Below are 18482 nucleotides of genomic sequence, written 5' to 3'. Positions count from 1 at the left end.
TGTAAACTTCATATGAAAAATTAAGGAGGACAAATAAAATAAATAATATTACTCTACACTGTAAAACCGAACAGTGAAATTAATCAAATTAAATTAGTTAATTGCACTCAAATAATAACGAAAGTTCATTGGACTTAATTTAAATAAGTTTTGTTAACTCAAAAATTTGTTGTAGTGAGGTGAACTTAAAATGATTGTGTTTTCTAGTTCCCAGCATGCTTTGCATCAGAAAACAAGGAACATAAATTTAGAAATTAAGTGTTATTTTGTGTGTTTTTACACAAAATTAACATAGAGGGACATAAGTTAATACATAAATGTTGTGTTATATTAGATTTTACAAAGGTTTATGTTATGTTGGATTTGTAGTGTTACCGTTGTGGTGAAGAGTAGAGCCTGTGGTTAGGATGGACAGCAAAAGCCTAATTTTGAGTGTATTTCCCACATTATAGGAGTTGAAAAATAGATAAAATTATGAGTGAATTACTCCCTAATTATAAGTTCAGAAATATAATTATTTAAGATAACTCTGAGATAATTTAAGGCAACTGGAATTAAAATTTTTAAGTTTATGTAAACTTAAAACATTTAAAAACATCACTTATAAAACAAAATATTTTTTGAGTTCTGTGAACTTATCAGGGTTTACAGTGTATCATTGCAGTGACAAGTGAAACTTGTTAACTTGGTTTATAAATTTGAAAATATATAGTGATAGACACTCGAACATGTAAGGTCAGAATTCTTTTTTTTTTTTTTTTTATAGTGCAATATTTTAATACTCCAGCTTATTTACATTGCATGATATGTATACATTAATATTTATCCCCATTTATAACCATTACATTTTAATAGCTTTCACAACTTTTTTATTTAGTAAGGATAAATTCAATTGAAGGTGACAGTAAATACTTTTTCATTAGTTACAAATAAAAGTTGTTCTTCCTATATATCAACAAATCCGGAAAAAAATGTAGCATTGTTTCCACAAAAATATTAAGCAGTTCAACTGTCTTTAACATTAATTCAAATAGTAATAATAATAACAATAATAATAAAAAGTGAGCCCCATAAATATATTCAAAATAGAAAACTAAAAATAGTTATTTTAAACAGTAATAATAATTTGGTCATACATATTTTTATACAGACCTTTGGTCAAATAAATTTAGCCTGGGTGAGCATAAGAGCTTTTATTTTATAACCATGTAAAAACCCACCCACAACCCACAGCATTTAAATGTTATTCCAAATTATATTTCATATAAACCTTTAAATTAAAATAATTGAATTCAGCTTTTATCTAAATATATTTAATAGATATATGATAAAAAAATAGTTTGATGTTGTGATTAGCAACAATCATTAAATTCGTTTTTTTTTTTTACCTAAACACAAATATCATGTTTTTATAGTTTATGCAATGTGACATATATTTAAAATATTTTTAAAATTGATCAGCCAAGTCTGAAATGATCCAGCGGGCAATACTAAAAGACATTGCGGAACGTACAGTATATGACGGTTTCAGTTTCGTATAAGCAAAAATGGATTTGTTTTATTATTTTTTTCTTTTCCCACCCGTATGTGTCGTAGATCCCTCTTTTACCTCTAACAAATGCAAATGTATATCTCTGAAGCTGAAAATTCAATTTCATGTCCTGCGGTCACTAAACCCAACCCGAAAGTCACCCTTCCAAAGTCATTTGTCCACAACCAGGTTAGTCTATTTTACAAACATTTTATCAGGACTGGTAAGGACCATTAGTGAAACCTGAAGTAATTTATCCTCTTTATGCCAGGCATGTGCGTGAAGACCTCCTCAATGTCAGACAAAAAGAAGGTCTTTCTGAACATCTATGAGTCAGAGATGGTGCTGCCCCCTCCTCATCTGTCCCAGGAAGCCCTCGTGTAAGAGCTACTGGAGTAAGAGGACCCGACCAGTTACAGAGTGCCCATGAGTCTTGGTGAGCCGCATACAAAAGTGGACTTTTTTTTTAGTTTTGTGAGGCCAGTTTTTTATTACATTAAATTTATCTGTGTGCTTTGTCACTGTGTGATATGTAAGCTACTTAAATTTAACCAGTTACTTCAATAATCACATAGACTATAGACTGTTACCAATTGTGTGTATATATATATATATATATATATATATATATATATATATATATATATATATATATATATATACATACATACATACATACATACATACATACATATATATATATATATATATATATATATATATATATATATACATATATAAACATCTTTACACTGAGAGTTGGAGCTGAAGCTAAATTTTACAAATTTAATTCATTTACACAGACTGCTCATGTTTGTATTTACACAAAATTTGACTGAAGCATGTCATATTCTGGCTACAGACAAAAACTAAGAACTGTTCATGAATTTATTTAATTTAACAGATTAGAAAATCTAAATGTCACATTGATTTGTTTCAGTAGCATGAAAAACTAAATGGTTAGTCAAACTGGGAATAAATGAAATAAAGTGAGATTTGCATTTTTGCTGTCTACACTCCAAAATGCATCTTATGATGATGAGCATTCAGTCAATGAGTGTGTGCACTGTATAACTCTGGTGGAAAAAAATTACTTCTGACTGGACATTGCATTCATAAGCTCAACTCAATTTTTCAAATTTGGAATTTTGGGGGCATTTTCCCCCCTAGCCACCATTAATTTCCGATCATACTCTGCATGTGTTTAGTTCAGAAAGTCCCTCTTCATACCATGTTCATTGATCCAATCATTTTCTTTTTCTTTTCTTTTTTTTTCTCCAGATGTAAAAATTTTGAAGAACAGGAAGTTCATGGGCTCCATAGTGGAACAAAATGTTCATACCAAGAGCAAGTCATTTATCCAGGAAATTAACTCAAAGTGAGTTCTTCTTTAAAATGAGTCTCTTTGAGTTGATTGGGCCGGTGCTAAGGAAAACAAATAATACTCATTATGAAGCCTAATGTACTGGAATCAGCAGTTGAACTGTTTCAGAAAATTCAGATGTTTTTCAGAATAGAACTACATGTTAATACCAATGTCTAAACAGCTCTGTCAGTAGACAAGTAAACATTTTGTGAGTTCAGTTTCTACATGAATTTTAAGTAAATTTGTGTAAAATGTTTTATTTTTCCATTTTCTATATATCTGTATAGACATCAGCCATTGAAAAATATCATCTGACTTTGTATAAACAAGAGTTATTTCCCCCCCCTTTCAGATAAAGGATCCACACTCGCTGTTTCTTTTTAATGACTTGAAAATCTATTTTAATTTTGCAATGGAGCAATTGACAATCAAATGTTTTGGCAACAAGCCTACTTCAGTTTATCATTTTTATTTATTTCCAAAAAATATTTGTAATGCTACAAAACTGCTGGACTTCACTTTTGTCCACTTGGTGCTCTATCCATTGTGCTGGGTTTTAAGCACCCCAAAGATCACAAATGGATCGACGGGAAGCCCCGCTCCTTACCCTGCACCGGACCCCCCGTCAGCTAAGGATGGCCCTGATTAGGGGAAATGGCTTAATGTATTAAAAATACTCAAAAGGAATCAGATTTTCATTTTTTTCATACTCATTATTAAATGCTTGTAACTGCCCCTTTAAAGCCTTCTGAACAGCAAAGTTTTCAGTTATAGCTTTCTTACAACAGAAGGCCCTCTGGCAGTGTTCAAACAAGTTGGGTTATACAGCATTTTAACAAAATGAAACATTGCTCATACTTGGCACCAACTACTGTAGGTGTGCCTGAAGGTTTTCTAAACTTGACTTATTTTTATGTTATTCATCATTGTCTATTAGTGCATAAGTGGTATATTTATAGTTCGGCCATTGAAAAATTCCATCATAGATAATAATTATCTCACACTGCAAGCCCCTTGTGTGTTTGGTCCTTTAATATTTTGTCTAAATTTTATGCTTTTAACTACCAATAAGATTTTTATACTTACTATGTTTACACATTTTACTAAAATGAAATAGCTTTCATGGAATGCTGCCAAATTTGTTCAAAAATCATTGACACATTCTGTCTGGACCTGTTCCTAGTTATGAGTGACACTTTGCCTGTCTGTTACTGTGTGTATGTGTCATGTGATTAGTGATTGAGTTGTCTGTGTGTGCTCATTGTTCTTTTGAGCACCTGATCCCATTCCGAATGTTGACCTGCGGAGTAGCTATAACTGGAATTCCTCTAATCGCTTTGTTCTCTGAACAAGGTATCAGACTCTGCCTTTATCAACCAAACAGAATGTTTAAATGAAGGTTTTTTTATGCATTTGTAAATTGTTTAGTCTGTCCCTTTCAGGTTTTGCTGTCACTTATGGTTAACAACCCAGAGATGAGTTATACTCTGTGTGATATATAATTGGTTATTGTGAGGCAGGCCTTTACCTGCAACTTAATAATTTATGCCTTTATTGTACTTCATTAACTCAGTCCAGAGTTCAGTTTATTAGTGGAGTCCCTATGTGGAAATGCAGAGCATCTGTTCAAAGAGATCCTACTTCGTGGAGTGGTGAGTAATGAAGGCCTGGTTTGGACTATATTCAAGTACTTTAACACAAAGAAGGAGATTATAGGTTTTGCTGTCTTCTACACTAGACATCTTCTCGCTCTCTTGTTCTGGATTTGGGAGAAGACAGACTAGTGCTGATTGCTCAACCTTCTCTACTCCACTTGGATATTTTCTTTCCCCTGTTTACTGATCAAGTAAACAGTTTTGCCCAGTTCAACACAAACACACAAGTGAGAGTTTTTTTTTTTTTTATGCTACACAATGACCACTCTTTGACCCATTATATTAGTGCTGGTGTGGATTTGCAGTATGTCTCATACAGCCTTTTCCTATTTTCTTTTCAGATGCTCACAGTGACCATGCCAGCTGGTGTCTTCATGAAAACTATTTAAAGGCTATTATTTCATGATAAACTTCATTTTGTATACAGAAGATGTTATGGGTATTGCTCAAGAAGATTTAATTGGTAACTTATAAAAAGTTTGAATATGTAACCAAATTACAAAATGTTATAATTACATTTTTTTTTTAGAGAGATACATTTCTGACAACGTCTGTTTTGTTGCCCTTCTACTTTCTGCCAGGGATTATTATAGAACTGGGTTCTTTAAACCGCAAAGAGAGAAGAATGGCTGTTATGAGAGAGTTTGTTGAATGACATTCAGTGCTCTGATGAGTGCCAAGGTTCAATGTTTGGAGCAGTCCCACAGAAAATTTGAAGAACTTTGTTGGTGTTTTGATTAAAGCCCAATGCAATGTAAACAGAGGCAAACGCTGCATGTTCTAGTGAAGACACATGGGAGAAATGTTAGTATTCTTGAAGTATGGCTTTACGTCAGAGTCTAGATAAACTCTATTTTTAAACAGAGCTGGAGAACCACTGAGCTGGCGTTGATTGGAATAAATGTCCATGTAATTGTGAGCAACCTTAACAGACACAGGAAGGACTATGAACCAAATATTAATTCAAGAAATGACTGCATCAAAGTTATTGTAATCTGCTGGTTAAATATTTCCTTTTACAACAAAATAACTGAACCATAATCTATTAAAGTCTGTTGTATTGCCATTCAGCCAACAAAGGCCAAGACATTTCCCAACAAGGCAACAATTGTGCATGCACGCTTGTTGCCTTTGACCTACCTGCATATGCAACTTTCCCATTTACTGGAACTTCAATCAGCTATCTGAAGGGTTAGAATTTTGGATAATTATCTGAATTAAAAAATAGGTAGAAGAACAAACAAAGCTTTCATTTATATCCCTGACCAATACCTACGAGAAATGGGAGCCCATCCATTTACCTAAGTTGTCTTAGCCATTACCTTATTTTACATTGTGTCAAATAGAAAATAAATTTGTCTTCTGGGAAGAATTGTGTCTAAATCCCCTGTGCTATTTTTGTTCCCAACTGTGCCTTTGTTTTGTTTTGTTTTTTCTATCTCTTTTTATATCCCTGTGTTTGTTATGTGAGGTCATTCCCACTGCCTCATCTAATCCCTTGCAGTGGTCATCTTTCTGTCCTGGGTTCATTTCTAATCCATCCATGGTCCTGTGCCATAGCTGCTAACACCCTCCATCTGTCCCTGTCCTCATATAAAAACGAGCCATTGTCCCGCATTACAAAACTCTCATAATTCACAGGGACATCTCCTTCCATCCTTTGTGTGCCAGTATTTGTTCCACTGTGAACCCATCCTACCATCACCAAAAGGTAATAGTCTTTTTTGTAACTTCTCAAACAATTGCATTTTCAGTCATTTCTTTCAATCTGGATAAAAGTTATTGCATTTTCAGTATTATTCAGAAGGTCTGTTGAATTTAAGTTCTTGTATGCAATTATAGCATAATAATGTTAGTTATCCATTATTGTGTTTTAGTGTCCTGTACCAGATGTGTGGTTATGTAGGACTCAAAAATTGCTTTAATAAAGTAACTAAAGGCAGAACAGTATGTAGTTCACCAATAATGGTCATAACCTGCAAACATCTTCCTGGCATAACTGCCTATTGTAGTCTGCACTGATTTGTGTAGATTTTGATTATGTCCTAGACTAAATGGACTTATGATACTATGAATAAAATTCACTTTCAGAGGAATAAAGATTCGCCATAACTCATATTATCTCCCCATGCGTCCTTGGCTAAAATTAACCTGTCAGAATTTTGTGATTAATGTCGCTATGACCTCCCATAACCTTACTTGCCCCTCAAACGCCCTCTCGGTCAGCCACTTTCTCATCCTATTGACTCTTGTGTCTATCATTACTTGGGTCGATCCAGAGCGAGGGGCATCTTCTGCTTGTAATTTGATCCTTTCGTGCAGAATTTGCCAGACCCGTGCTCTTTAGATGCTGAGAATCTCATTAGCAAAGTAGCAGCAGCGTGAACTGTTGAAAGGATGCTGGTTTTAGATGGGCAGCTCATGTGCTTGCAGGCATTTGTCAAGAGACAGTAAAGTACAAGAGGGGTGGTGACAGCTACATGCCTCATAAATTCTCTCTGGCGATGACAATGCAGCTATAAAATTGTTTCAAATAGCAGTTATGATAGGACACTGATGACACCTGACAGTGGAATACTAATGACTGCAGTTAAACAATGACAGTCATTTACTGCAATTCCTGCAATCAAATCCAAAAGTTCCAGTTTGGGAAAACAAGCAAGGCCAGGTTCACAGCAATTTTCTGCCTTGTCCACTTAATGGACAGTTGTGCAAAACAGAACTAGGTGCTTCTTGTTCTCAGAGAGCAAAATGAGAAATGAACATGTATGAAACTGTAGTAATGGAAGAGCCGAATGAAGAAAGTTTCAGAAAACGTGTCTGACCCTGTCTTTGTCTGTGCGTTCCCACCTGTTCTCACCTCATCAGTCCTCATATGAAGCATTCAATCAGATGTCAGCACTTTGGGACAATGGAACAATTTAGATCTGATGCTACTTTGGCTTTGTCACTCTCTCCAGCTCTCTCATCCTCTTTCTAAAGCTATCACGAAATGTTAAGCTATGTGGACCTGCTATTTTCCCTTGTACTGTCTGTCTCACTCTTGCTCTCTCTTCCTCCTTCTCTTATCCAGTTTCACCATGTCTGATGTAGAAGAGGAATATGAGTGAGTAATGCTTCTTTTTTTCTATTAATACTGTTTATCAGACTAATAAAGCATTACATTTAATTAATGTGATTTTTACTCTTTTACTCTACACTTTTTTTCTTGTTCTTTATTTTCCTAAATGGCCTCTTAGTGAACAAGCAGAGGGTAAGTAGAATGTGTTTTTGGGAGGGTGGGGGGTGGGGGTTAGCTTTAGTGATTATCAGTAAATCCTTGGAATAATGTGTACCCAGAGGCCAGTTATAGATGCCTCTGGAGGCCAATGCTTCAGTTGGTTTCATGGAGCTATGCATGAGTCTGATTGGGTGCTTAGGCTATTTACAATGCCTTTTCCTGGAAGGGTTATTAATACAGACTGATCTCATGTTGCTGTTGGTGTGCATTCCTAACAAATGGTGTGCACTTACATAATCCTTTGCACACACTTTATACAGTACATACTCATAATCTCTCCTGATTGTCCCCACGTGCTCTCTTGGACACAGAATTGATATTCACTTGTGTTTTCCTTTTCTTTTATCATCTTGTCATTGTGGTTTGTTTATTTGTGAGAAGCAGAGGAGGAGGAGGCTGCAGATGATGCAGAAGCAGGTAAAATAATACCTCATCAAGGGTTCAAAACAATGTCTCTTTAAAGTCGATAAGAAAATAATAGGCTATACAAAAATAAATGGAAATGAGAATATGAGATGGTATGTAATGCAGTCATTTTACTCAAGAAAAACGTTGACTGAATGTAACACCAGCTGAAATCGTGTGAAAGTGATGCAGTAGCTGTAAAATTCAGCACAAAGTCAAATGGCCGGAAGTAGGCTCATCACACTGTTTTGGGATTATTTCCACTGATTATGTTCATAACTGGTCAGCTAATCCATCGAGCTGATGGAAATGGACAAAACCAGTATAGTTCAATATTTGGGTTCTGAGCTATAGGCTGATTAACCAATATATGCTTCTGTTGAAGCGATGGGCCTAAACAATCTTGTTAACAGTGGACTTCCTGGTGATTCTGCAAAGAAGTCTCCACAAACCAGAGAGTCAGGGAAGAAAAAAAAAGCAAAAAAAAAAAAAAGTCTTTGGTACTCACCCACTGCAAAGAAGCGCTACGAATGACATAATTGAGTCTATATGCTCTCAATTAAAGAAAAAATATATATAATTAATGCACAAAAACATAAAATATATTGTTTCTACATAAATCAATAATTAGCAATAATTCATTAATTAAAAAAATCATTATTCATTATTATATAATTATTATTATTATAATAATAGGGCAATAGAAACATAGTAAATTAATATATTGATGTAAAAAAAATCAAAATCTACATTCGATCAAAATATATACTTCTTTATCCTATTTAAAAGATGGACAGAAACAGAGCAAGAGGACGGCAAACAAAGACAGATAAGGATTACTGAGGACTGATTGCCAAGATTCTCTGTATTTGTTAAAGAAATTGATATGTTTGATTTGTTTTCATGTTTATTTGTTGAATCTATATTACAGAGCAGCAGGACTATACAGAATATCAAGGTACTTGATACAAAGACATGCATCAGCAGAATGGCATGTAAAATATTAACAGTAGGGAAGACTGTAACGTAACATGCATGTTTAGTATTGTGTGTAAGGGCTGTCATATTTAATAAATCATTTAGTCAGTAATAAAAAAATATATAACTCTTCATTTTAGACGTGCAATGCATGTTTGTGAATATATGGTAAGTTTTTGTAAACATTTGACTGCACACTGTGGAGCACATTACATTTGGTTTTCTAATGAAATGAGAGCAAGAGTAGCTTGCATGTCCAATCAAACAATAGGAAATTGGATTGGAGATTTGCATTATGTCTGAACAGTATTTTTTTCACACATCATCATTTGTCAAATATCTGCTTATCTACTCATTTAATCACCATTTTTTCCATGTCATCCATTGTTCTTTGTTGTTAATGTTCTTGTATTCTTTTCATCAGAAGACACTCAGGAAGAAGGTGAGGGATTTTGGTAGAAAATACTTACTTTAAATCTGTTTTTAGAGTTAGTGGGAAGAGGCTCTAAAAATCCAATTCAATTTTTGCAACTCTTTTGTGTTACTCGCCAGACTAATGTTTTTTCCAAACCCAAAATATTATATGAACTGTAATAAATAAGTTCTTAAAGGAACCCTGTGACAGCTGTGTCCTTTAGTCTTGTTTTGAATCAGAGGGACCAGCTTTATTTAAAAGAATTTCCAGATATTTTTAAAATGGGAAAATGTCAAAAGGAGGCAGAAAAACATTTCATACAACCTGTAATTCAGTATGATGCCCCGCAAAAGTCAGCAAGACTAGTGGATAATTGTCTAGCTGTTTGTGAATAGGAAGGGTTTTAGTAGTAGCCCTGTATTGTCGCTAGTCACAAGTACCAGCGAAATTAGCCATCAACCTGTCCATACATACACAAAAAAACATACAATATGACAAGGGAATACAATATGGACAGGAAGACAGGGAATTGACGAAGAACGTTTTATGACTACATTTGAAAAATAAATGTCCTTGTTTCTTTTTTCCCTGTTCATTTGAACCCTATTGCAGAGGAAGAAAGACCCCGGCCCAAGTAAGTGTTCAGACTCTTCACAAGCATGCTCTGCATTTTCCTAATGTCTTCTTGCACTGATTGATGACTCCTCTCTTTCACACAGGCCCATGGCTCCACAAATTGCCCCTCCAAAGATTCCAGAGGGTGACCGGGTTGATTTCGATGTAAGTGCCAATTCATTGCAGTATTTAAATCCAGTTCAGTCTGAGAATATGCAGGGGTCACTTTTTTTCCACCATGTGTTGTGGAACAAACAATGGTCTTTTCAAAGTCGTAAATCAAATCTCAAGAAACGGAGCTTCAGATGCCAAAATAAGACTTTTGTTGAACACAGGAACAAAGCCGAGATGACGGCCGCCGCATGTCTTTATCTGTTCAGACACCTATATTTATACCTCATTCTTATCAGTCTTTTTTACAATTAATTTGTTCTCATTTTGGTTTACTTTCTAATCGTAGATTCCTTCCAGTTTGAACCATTTTCCATTTCAGCCTTGTTCTCATCCTCACTCCCTAGATGCAGCTGTCGTCATGGCCATTCATCCTACTTGTATATGCCATCCATGACATATTCTTGGAAGTGACCCAATGTTTGTTCTAGTTCATTGGCAGTGCCCAAAGGAAAGCACTTGTCTGTTAGGGGGCACCTAAGACTTATAGCCTATATTAAGACTTTTAATATTTAAATAATCATTAAAACAGTCACCATTATTACATAATATTGAGTAAAATTTGACAACACATGGTAGAGTAAATGGTTTTTATGGTGTGTTCAATAAAGACATAAAACATACTATTGTGTGTTTTAAGCTGTTTAGACTTGATGAAAATCTATATAATTTCCTCTGTCAGGATATTCACAGAAAAAGGATGGAGAAGGACCTTCTGGAGTTGCAGACTTTAATTGAGGTCCACTTTGAGCAGAGGAAGAAAGAGGAGGAAGAACTGATCGGTCTCAAGGAGAGAATTGTAATTCCTGATCTTGATCATTTCAGTTTTTTCAAAAACCTTTCTGTACTCAATGTTATCTTTGTTTTGCATTAATTATCGGCCAATCGGTCCTCAGGAGCGGCGGCGGTCAGAAAGAGCAGAGCAGCAGCGGTTCAGAGCAGAGAAAGAAAGAGACCGACAGACTAGGATTGCGGTAAATCAGTAATGAAACGTAAAACTTAATGAATTCAGGCTCTCTGAGTCATATGTGGAATTTAATACAAAGCACCTGCGGGATAAAGTCGATGTGAAATGTATTATCTACACTCTCTAATCAGGAAGAGCGTCAGAGGAAAGAGGATGAGGAGGCTAAGAAGAGAGCAGAAGACGATGCCAAGAAGAAGAAGGTTTTGTCCAATATGGGGGCAAACTTTGGTGGCTTCTTAGCCAAGGTAACTTACTCTTCTCACCATACGTCGTACATTAATAATGCTTGTACAGTACATATGCATTTCTGTGTTGTAGGCAGAGCAGAAACGGGGGAAGCGTCTTACTGGACGGGAGATCAAGAGAAAGACTCTTTCAGAGAGACGCTCTCCTCTTGGCATCGAAAATCTGCGAGAGGATGGGTTGAGGTTAACACCCACATACAAATCCAACTAGAGTCATATGTGTTATTCAGTCTGTGCACAGGATGTTTAATTTTTCAATGAAAAGTGTGCTCCCCCCCCCCCAAGGATAGCTGTCTATTAAAACCTGACAGGTATCTGTTTCTTACTACCACAAAACAGGGAACGAGCTCAGGATATGTGGAACTGGATTTACCAGCTGGAGTCAGAGAAGTTTGACCTCTTGGATCAAATGAAGAAACAGAAGTATGAGGTGTGGTGATTTGATTCGCTGAGAGAGATCTAAGAGTTTGTTAGATCAAATTGTTGGGAACTAATGGAGGATTATCCAGTATTAAAGATGTCTGTGTTTGTTTTGGCGAATACTAATCAGTGCTCGGTTGAATTAGAGGAAAACAGAGTGGAAAAAATGTGCCGTATTTATCTGAACGTTGCTTCCTCAACAGATTGTCGTTCTGCTGAACAGGATCTCTCACGCTCAAAAGTTGTAAGTCACAATAAGTTAATTAGCAGATATTTTGTTTTTTTTAAGTTTTATCTGATTTTGTAACACTTGGATACATTCACTTGCCAGCTTTGTAAATGGTTATCAAGAACAACTCATATTCTACAGTCATACACTAAATGAGGAACACGCACATCAGACATTCAAGTCTAAACACAGCTCAAACAACTCACTCAGAAACATGCGCCTCATTGCAAGAAGTCAAATGAAAACAATATGAGTTCATATGTTTGAAATGAGCTCATATTTTTGACATTCTCAGCCTGGCTAAAATCATAGTGTGAGTCTATATAATTGGAGACATCACAGATGTATACAAAAGTGGCGGCGGCAAGGTGCACGGGGCATTCACAGGCCTTGCCCTTCCCTCTTCTGCCATTCTTGCTGAACACGATCAATTTTAAAAGTGAAAGTGAAAGCAAATCATCGTTTGTGTTTCACAGAAGAAAGAAATCATGTAGGATTTGGAGTAAATGATGACAGAATTTGTCATTTTGGACCAACCAAACCTTATTTCTTAAGCATTTTTCTTCAGTGAATTTGTCAATTAAAAAAAAAAAAGGCCATAGAAATCTGTCTCAGTTATGCTTTTGTGTCATCTCTCTCTTTATCACAGCAAAAAAGGCCATGGAAAAGGAAAGGTTGGAGGTCGCTGGAAATAAGAAATTGGGAAAATAATGAAAAGACACCATGGGATGCTTTTACTTTTGACTACAATTTCACAGCCTCGGCAAAAAAAAAAGATTTTTATATATATATATATATATATATATATATATATATATATATATATATATATATATTTCTGCATGTATTCAAAACTCCTCTCAGATCTGATGTGCTTGGATTAGATGAATCACTTCTGTATTATTTCCATTCGTAAGGCACTTTGAAAAAAAGTGTCCGCTAAATTAATAAATGTAAATGAAAAGAATGCATCTGAATCATCATTTATTCTTTGCAAAGCAGACTTCTAATGCATCAGAAACTAATTCCCCCCTAAAGGGAAGAGGAATGTGTGCTGAGGAAATACGTTGTGTCTAGAACAGGTTGTATTAGGGAGGATTTTGCATGTTCACCTCTGTCATACAAACTGCCATTATGCTGTAGCTTTCAGCCAATATTTATGATAAAATGCAAGTTTAATCGTCAAAGATGTGTATTGCAGTTTTTGGTTCCCAACCTTTTTCAGCTCGCGGCCCACACAACCACACACAAATGTTTGCGCGGCCCACTTCAAAAAATTAACTGACCCCTCTATTGTTGGGTTAATAACTAATTACTCAGAAGTTAGATTGTTAACTGTATTTATTGAATGAACTAGGGATGTGCGATTTGAACAAAAAAAAAGAATCAAATTTGACACACCGATATGCTTTTACAGTCATAAATGCATTCATTATTAATTTGAAGCATATTTCCAAAAGAAAACTAATTAGAGATTTATCAAAAAGTTGTAACGTCTCTAGAACAGACATAAGTCAAAATTATGACTATAGTAAAGATGTAACAAAATGTAGCTAAAGACTTAAGCAAAAAAAATGTTTTTGCCATGCATTGTTCATAGAGCTCATTAATTGTAGCGGTGCCTCAGGAGTTTGCAGTGTATGTGTATGCAGTCAGCAGCAAGAACTAATAAATATAACGTGAAAGCACATTTAAATAATGCACAAGCACAAATCTCTCTGTTCGCACGCAGATTTCCTTTGCGCTGTCACAAAACCAGACGTACTTGCTCAGATACACACTGCTCTGCGCACTTAAAAAGTGTCTCCTCTCACTTAAACTGCGTCCTGTGCACTCACAATTCTCTCTATGTTCATGTGTTAGACATCTAATAATTTTCACAGGTTTTTATTTCTAGCCTTTTACCCCGTGCAGTGTGAATTGCTCTGATCCATTTACATGGGCTCGGAAAAAAGGCGCATCACAAACAGTGTGTGAACCTAAAGTTAGGCATATGGCCAGTCTGTTCTGTTCTCACGCTAGGCGCAATGCATTCTGATTGGATCGGATAGCATACTACGGGAGGTCAGGATTTAGAAATCGGGCACGCTCAAATCGTGATTTAATGACGATTTCTATTAATCGCACAGCCCTAGAATGGACTGGAAATGAACAGAAAATAACTCGGGCTAGCACCGCTCAGCAAAACGGGAAAACCAGATCCAGGCAGAGCTCGGCAGAGGGTAGATAGTCACTGGAGCAAGCTGTCAGGAGGAAACACAACAGCCATTTATGCATGTTTGAATTTGTTGTTCTGTAGCATATGCAGCAAAAATATCTAAGATATTGGTGGTTTATTCTTAAACCAATCAGCGAGCTTGAATAGTGGAAGCATATTTACAGTTTAATATTTATTTTGTTATTTAATTATATATATATATATATATGAAATGATGTTATGTTATGTTATGACTTAGACATTTTTACATATATTAACAATATTATTTCTTATAATAGTAATTGGCGGCCCACCTGCAATAACCACCGCGGACCACAGGTTGAAAACTGAGTTAGAGCATAAATAATCCTCAAAGTTTAATCCAAAGAAATCACTGTTTAAGGACTGGTATGAACCACAACAAGCCTCTTCCCAGAATTGAGACATCACTAACCATGATGTTTATGTCAACCTGCCCATTAGGGCTGCACGATTACGAAAAAATTAAAAATTGTCGTTTATTCCCTTCAAATTGTAATAGCGATTATTCATTACGATTATCACAATTTACATTGAATGATGTTTATGCCATTGATGCAACTGCATGCTTTTTTTTATATTAAATAAGATGTGCTTTTCTATAGTATTAAGCCTCAAATGTCAAATATACATCGGATTGGTTTCTTCTTTAAATTATATAAAAATAGGAATGCTATTACAGTTATATACTTATGCTAAAACATTGGAAAAACCCTTTCTAACATGCAGAAAAAAATGCATCTGAAGCAGTCAGAATAACATAAGTGGACTTTCAACGATTAATTGCCACTTTGAACAATAATGTAATTGTGGCATCCATAATTGTGATTGTGATTAGGAAATTGATTAATTGTGCGGCTCTACTGTCCATGGGATGGTAATGGTAAGGGCGCGTGATGTTTCCAGGTCATTGTTTTACCTGCATTGCCAGGTCCATCAGCTCCTTTGAAACACTCTGGTTTGCTCCCTCTAAATTTCTAACCAAGTCACCAGCAAATGAAGTGTCTTTAGAGGTGAGCAGAGTGTAAGCTAAACCCTTCTCTCCTGCACGACCTGTTCTACCAATTCGATGTGTATGTGTGTCAATGTCTCGTGCTACATCATAGTTCACAGCTGTATGGATAGATGAGATATCCAACCCTCGAGCTGAGAAGTGCAAGACAAATTTGAATTAATACATAAAAGGTGACAAATGGAAAAAGTTCATTTATTCTGAACAGATAAAACTAGACAGATGAAGTAAGAACAACTAACCGGCAACATCAGTAGCTACTAATATTCTTTTTCTTAAAATCAGCTATATTTCCTATTTAAAGTTACTCACTTCAACAAAGCATTTTTTTTCTTTCTAAAATTAAATGAAAAAAAGTCAGTCATTCATCTTCTTATGGGAAATACAGGCAAGCAGTCAAGATGGGATTCTAACAAACATTACAGTGGAAAATGGTAGACACATCTGGACCCTGTACGGTAAGCAACAGAACTGGAATGTTCCCAGACCCAGAAACATAGTAAGGAGATCAGTAGAACAGCCCACGTGACATCAGTGGTTCAACCATAATTTTACAAAGCTACAAGACTACTTTTTTGTGCAAACAAAATCAAAACAGCGACTTTATTCAACAATTCTTCTCCAAATCGCATCTTCCACCATTATCAACAGCACGTAAAGAATTAATGCGCATGGTGCTGCTGACCTAGAACACGCATGCACTGAGCCTTGATTACACGCAGAGGAAAGCAATGTTCATGCCTCTTGTTACTCTCCATAATGGCGGCATATGTGATTTGGAGAAGAGTTGTTGAATAAAATCGCTATTTTTGTTTTCTTTGTACAAAAAAATTCTTGTAGCTTTGTAAAAGTGTGGTTGAAGCATTGATGTCACATGAACTGTTTTACTGATATCCTTACTATGACTCTGGGAACATTTCAGTTGCATTGCAGCCTTTACGGAGGTTCAGAAATCTCTCGCATTTTCATAAAAATATTAGGGATGCATCGGTTGACCCGCCATCAATCAGAAACCGGACGTTTTTGCTTAAAATACGCGATTGGTAAGTGTGTCCGCGTGCTCAGACTAAATCTACATGAGGGTGAGTAATTAATGGCATGTTTATTTTTGGGTGACCTAGCCTTTTAAACACACCTGAACCAGCTAATCAAGGTTCTTGGGAATCTGTCTTTTGTCAATTTCCAGTGGCCAGTGAGAGAATAACGTTTTAATACAAGGTTGTGTTGAGTGCAGTTGTTCTTACCTGTGTAGTGGGCACCAAGAGGGTTTTAGTGTTTGTCCAAGGACTCTTCTTCAGTATGCAAACATCTTCATAAGTTTTGTAGTGTAGATCCAGTTTGGCAAAGATTGTTGATTCTGATGGGCCTAAGGTAATTCTGGATGTCTCAAATTCTGCACAAATCTGTAAACACATGAAGTGTGTTAAAAAAAAAAAAAAAAAAAAAGGTTTAACAGCAAAAAACAATTCAATTATCAAAATATTAAGTGATTTATTTGTGTGAGTGATGAATAGTGTCATGTTTACCATTCCAAAAGGGTGAACCTGATTACATATCTGGAGCATTTGTATAATGTGAACAGCTCAGAGTAGTGTCCGGTTTAAAGTCATTGACCATACCGCCATGTTCATAAACAAAGCTTCAAATACTTTCACTGTGCTAAGCCAGGGGTCTCCAAACTCGGTCAACATCTCATGGTTAGACATTTATTGATTATTTATCTTTTGCAATTAGTTAAAATATACATATTCTAACAAATAAAGGTAATTACTTCCGCTTTTGAAAGTCATTATGTATTACTAATATACAATTAATTTATACAAATAAATATATTTTGCACACAAAATGAGATAAGAGAGAAACTCCTATTCACCATTTGATTAGCTATAGGAGGAAGTAGCTGAATGACAAATAATTCTGCCTCTTAACATCTCAGAGTTCGTGCAAACATCCACATCGCTGTAATCAAATATGTTCTTAAGAGCTGCTTTTACATCGCGGTCAGTTTTTGTTGTGTTTATGCAGTTATTGAGAAGAAGGCGTGCAGTATATATTTACATATTCATCCAAGGTTCGGATCAGATCAGTTTGCCCATAGACAGTAAAAGAAATGGACACAGCGACCCCATTGGAACTCAATTGAGACAAATGAAGCCCATTTTTAGCGTTTTTTAGCACTTCCGTTTCTGACGCGCAGACTCAAACGAAGCTTGACGACGTCAGCAACCTGTCTGACAGATGTAAACCTTCTAGTAGCTGTGCGTGCAAACTGCCATCATTAATCTTGCAGAGACGGCGAGCTTGAGCAGGGAGTTCTTTGGTGTGAGTGAACAGGAGTAAGTATTCTGATTAATTATTTTGTATAGTATTTTAAAATGTAACGCCAGTAAGCCATATTAAGTTAATTGCCTGCGAGTTTCTCCTCCTGTCTGTACGGTAATGCGACAGAGAGCCTAGTGGTTATGACGCAATCGTTAGCCTATTTTTTACAAAAACTGTTTATACGGGGCCATAATGTAACATAGAAGGTAATGGAGCCCTTTATACATTGTCGTGTATCTTTAGAAATAAATAATGGACAAACGGAGACTTTAAACGCCTCAGATGTAAAGTTATTCGCTGTCAAAGTGACGGCAAAATGAATGGGAGTCAATCGGAATGCTAACGCAAGTGAAGTTCTGCTACAAGATGGCAGCCCCCACCCGACTTCAACTTCCGGTCGAGTTCCTTGCCCCCTGGGTTTGCCTCAAACTGAAGTGCTATCTTCTTCTTTTGAATTGAATCAGGAGAGTGTATTACAATCTTGCGCTATAGCGCCACACTGGTCAAACCGCATTATTGGAGGCTTTCACATTAGGCATACGAGATCATACCACTAACGTTACTCAAAAACATTTGCTGGCTTTTTTTTATTTTTATCATCGACGTTGTCGATAATGTCGGGTAATTGTTTCAGC

The 18482-nt window shown here is 35.9% G+C and overlaps 2 protein-coding genes across 7 annotated transcripts; both read left to right on the top strand.

The window, feature by feature from the left end:
- The first annotated feature begins 1957 nt into the window (after positions 1-1957).
- On the top strand, positions 1958-5030 carry LOC113047395 (PIH1 domain-containing protein 1-like). The gene is made up of 5 exons (XM_026208748.1): positions 1958-1967; positions 2813-2909; positions 4471-4549; positions 4636-4779; positions 4894-5030. Exons 1-5 carry the CDS (start codon positions 1958-1960, stop codon positions 4939-4941), a joined length of 378 nt encoding a protein of 125 aa, XP_026064533.1. The 3' UTR covers positions 4942-5030.
- A 1052-nt stretch (positions 5031-6082) lies between these two features.
- Positions 6083-13050, top strand: LOC113047205 (troponin T, slow skeletal muscle-like). Of its 6 annotated transcripts, none has more exons than XM_026208534.1 (15): positions 6083-6263; positions 7626-7658; positions 7792-7805; positions 8217-8249; positions 9169-9195; positions 9643-9657; positions 10243-10264; positions 10350-10410; positions 11099-11215; positions 11313-11390; positions 11515-11628; positions 11702-11811; positions 11968-12058; positions 12252-12292; positions 12927-13050. In XM_026208534.1, the coding sequence occupies exons 2-15, from the start codon at positions 7633-7635 to the stop codon at positions 12970-12972; spliced, it is 795 nt and encodes a 264-aa protein (XP_026064319.1). In that variant the 5' UTR covers positions 6083-6263; positions 7626-7632; the 3' UTR covers positions 12973-13050. The 6 variants fall into 6 exon arrangements, with proteins under 6 accessions (XP_026064319.1, XP_026064317.1, XP_026064318.1 ...); XM_026208532.1 differs by having other exon boundaries at positions 9640-9657; XM_026208533.1 differs by having other exon boundaries at positions 8214-8249.
- Positions 13051-18482: the final 5432 nt, after the last annotated feature.

The sequence above is a fragment of the Carassius auratus genome, chromosome 28 (genome assembly GCF_003368295.1).
Source record: "Carassius auratus strain Wakin chromosome 28, ASM336829v1, whole genome shotgun sequence".
Taxonomy (NCBI): domain Eukaryota; kingdom Metazoa; phylum Chordata; class Actinopteri; order Cypriniformes; family Cyprinidae; genus Carassius; species Carassius auratus.
The sequence above is the reverse complement of the archived record's forward strand: the minus strand, read 5'-3'. Positions and strand labels throughout refer to the sequence as shown.

Bases quoted from the DNA above. Each gene is read 5' to 3' on its own strand.
- LOC113047395 (XM_026208748.1), top strand. The intron at 4,550-4,635 runs GTGAGTAATGAA...CTTCTACACTAG, and splicing joins AGATCCTACTTCGTGGAGTG to ACATCTTCTCGCTCTCTTGT. The intron at 4,780-4,893 runs GTGAGAGTTTTT...TTTTCTTTTCAG, and splicing joins AGTTCAACACAAACACACAA to ATGCTCACAGTGACCATGCC.
- LOC113047205 (XM_026208531.1), top strand. From the start codon at position 7,633: ATGTCTGATGTAGAAGAGGAATATGA. The intron at 10,265-10,349 runs GTAAGTGTTCAG...TCTTTCACACAG, and splicing joins GAAGAAAGACCCCGGCCCAA to GCCCATGGCTCCACAAATTG. The intron at 10,411-11,098 runs GTAAGTGCCAAT...TTCCTCTGTCAG, and splicing joins GTGACCGGGTTGATTTCGAT to GATATTCACAGAAAAAGGAT.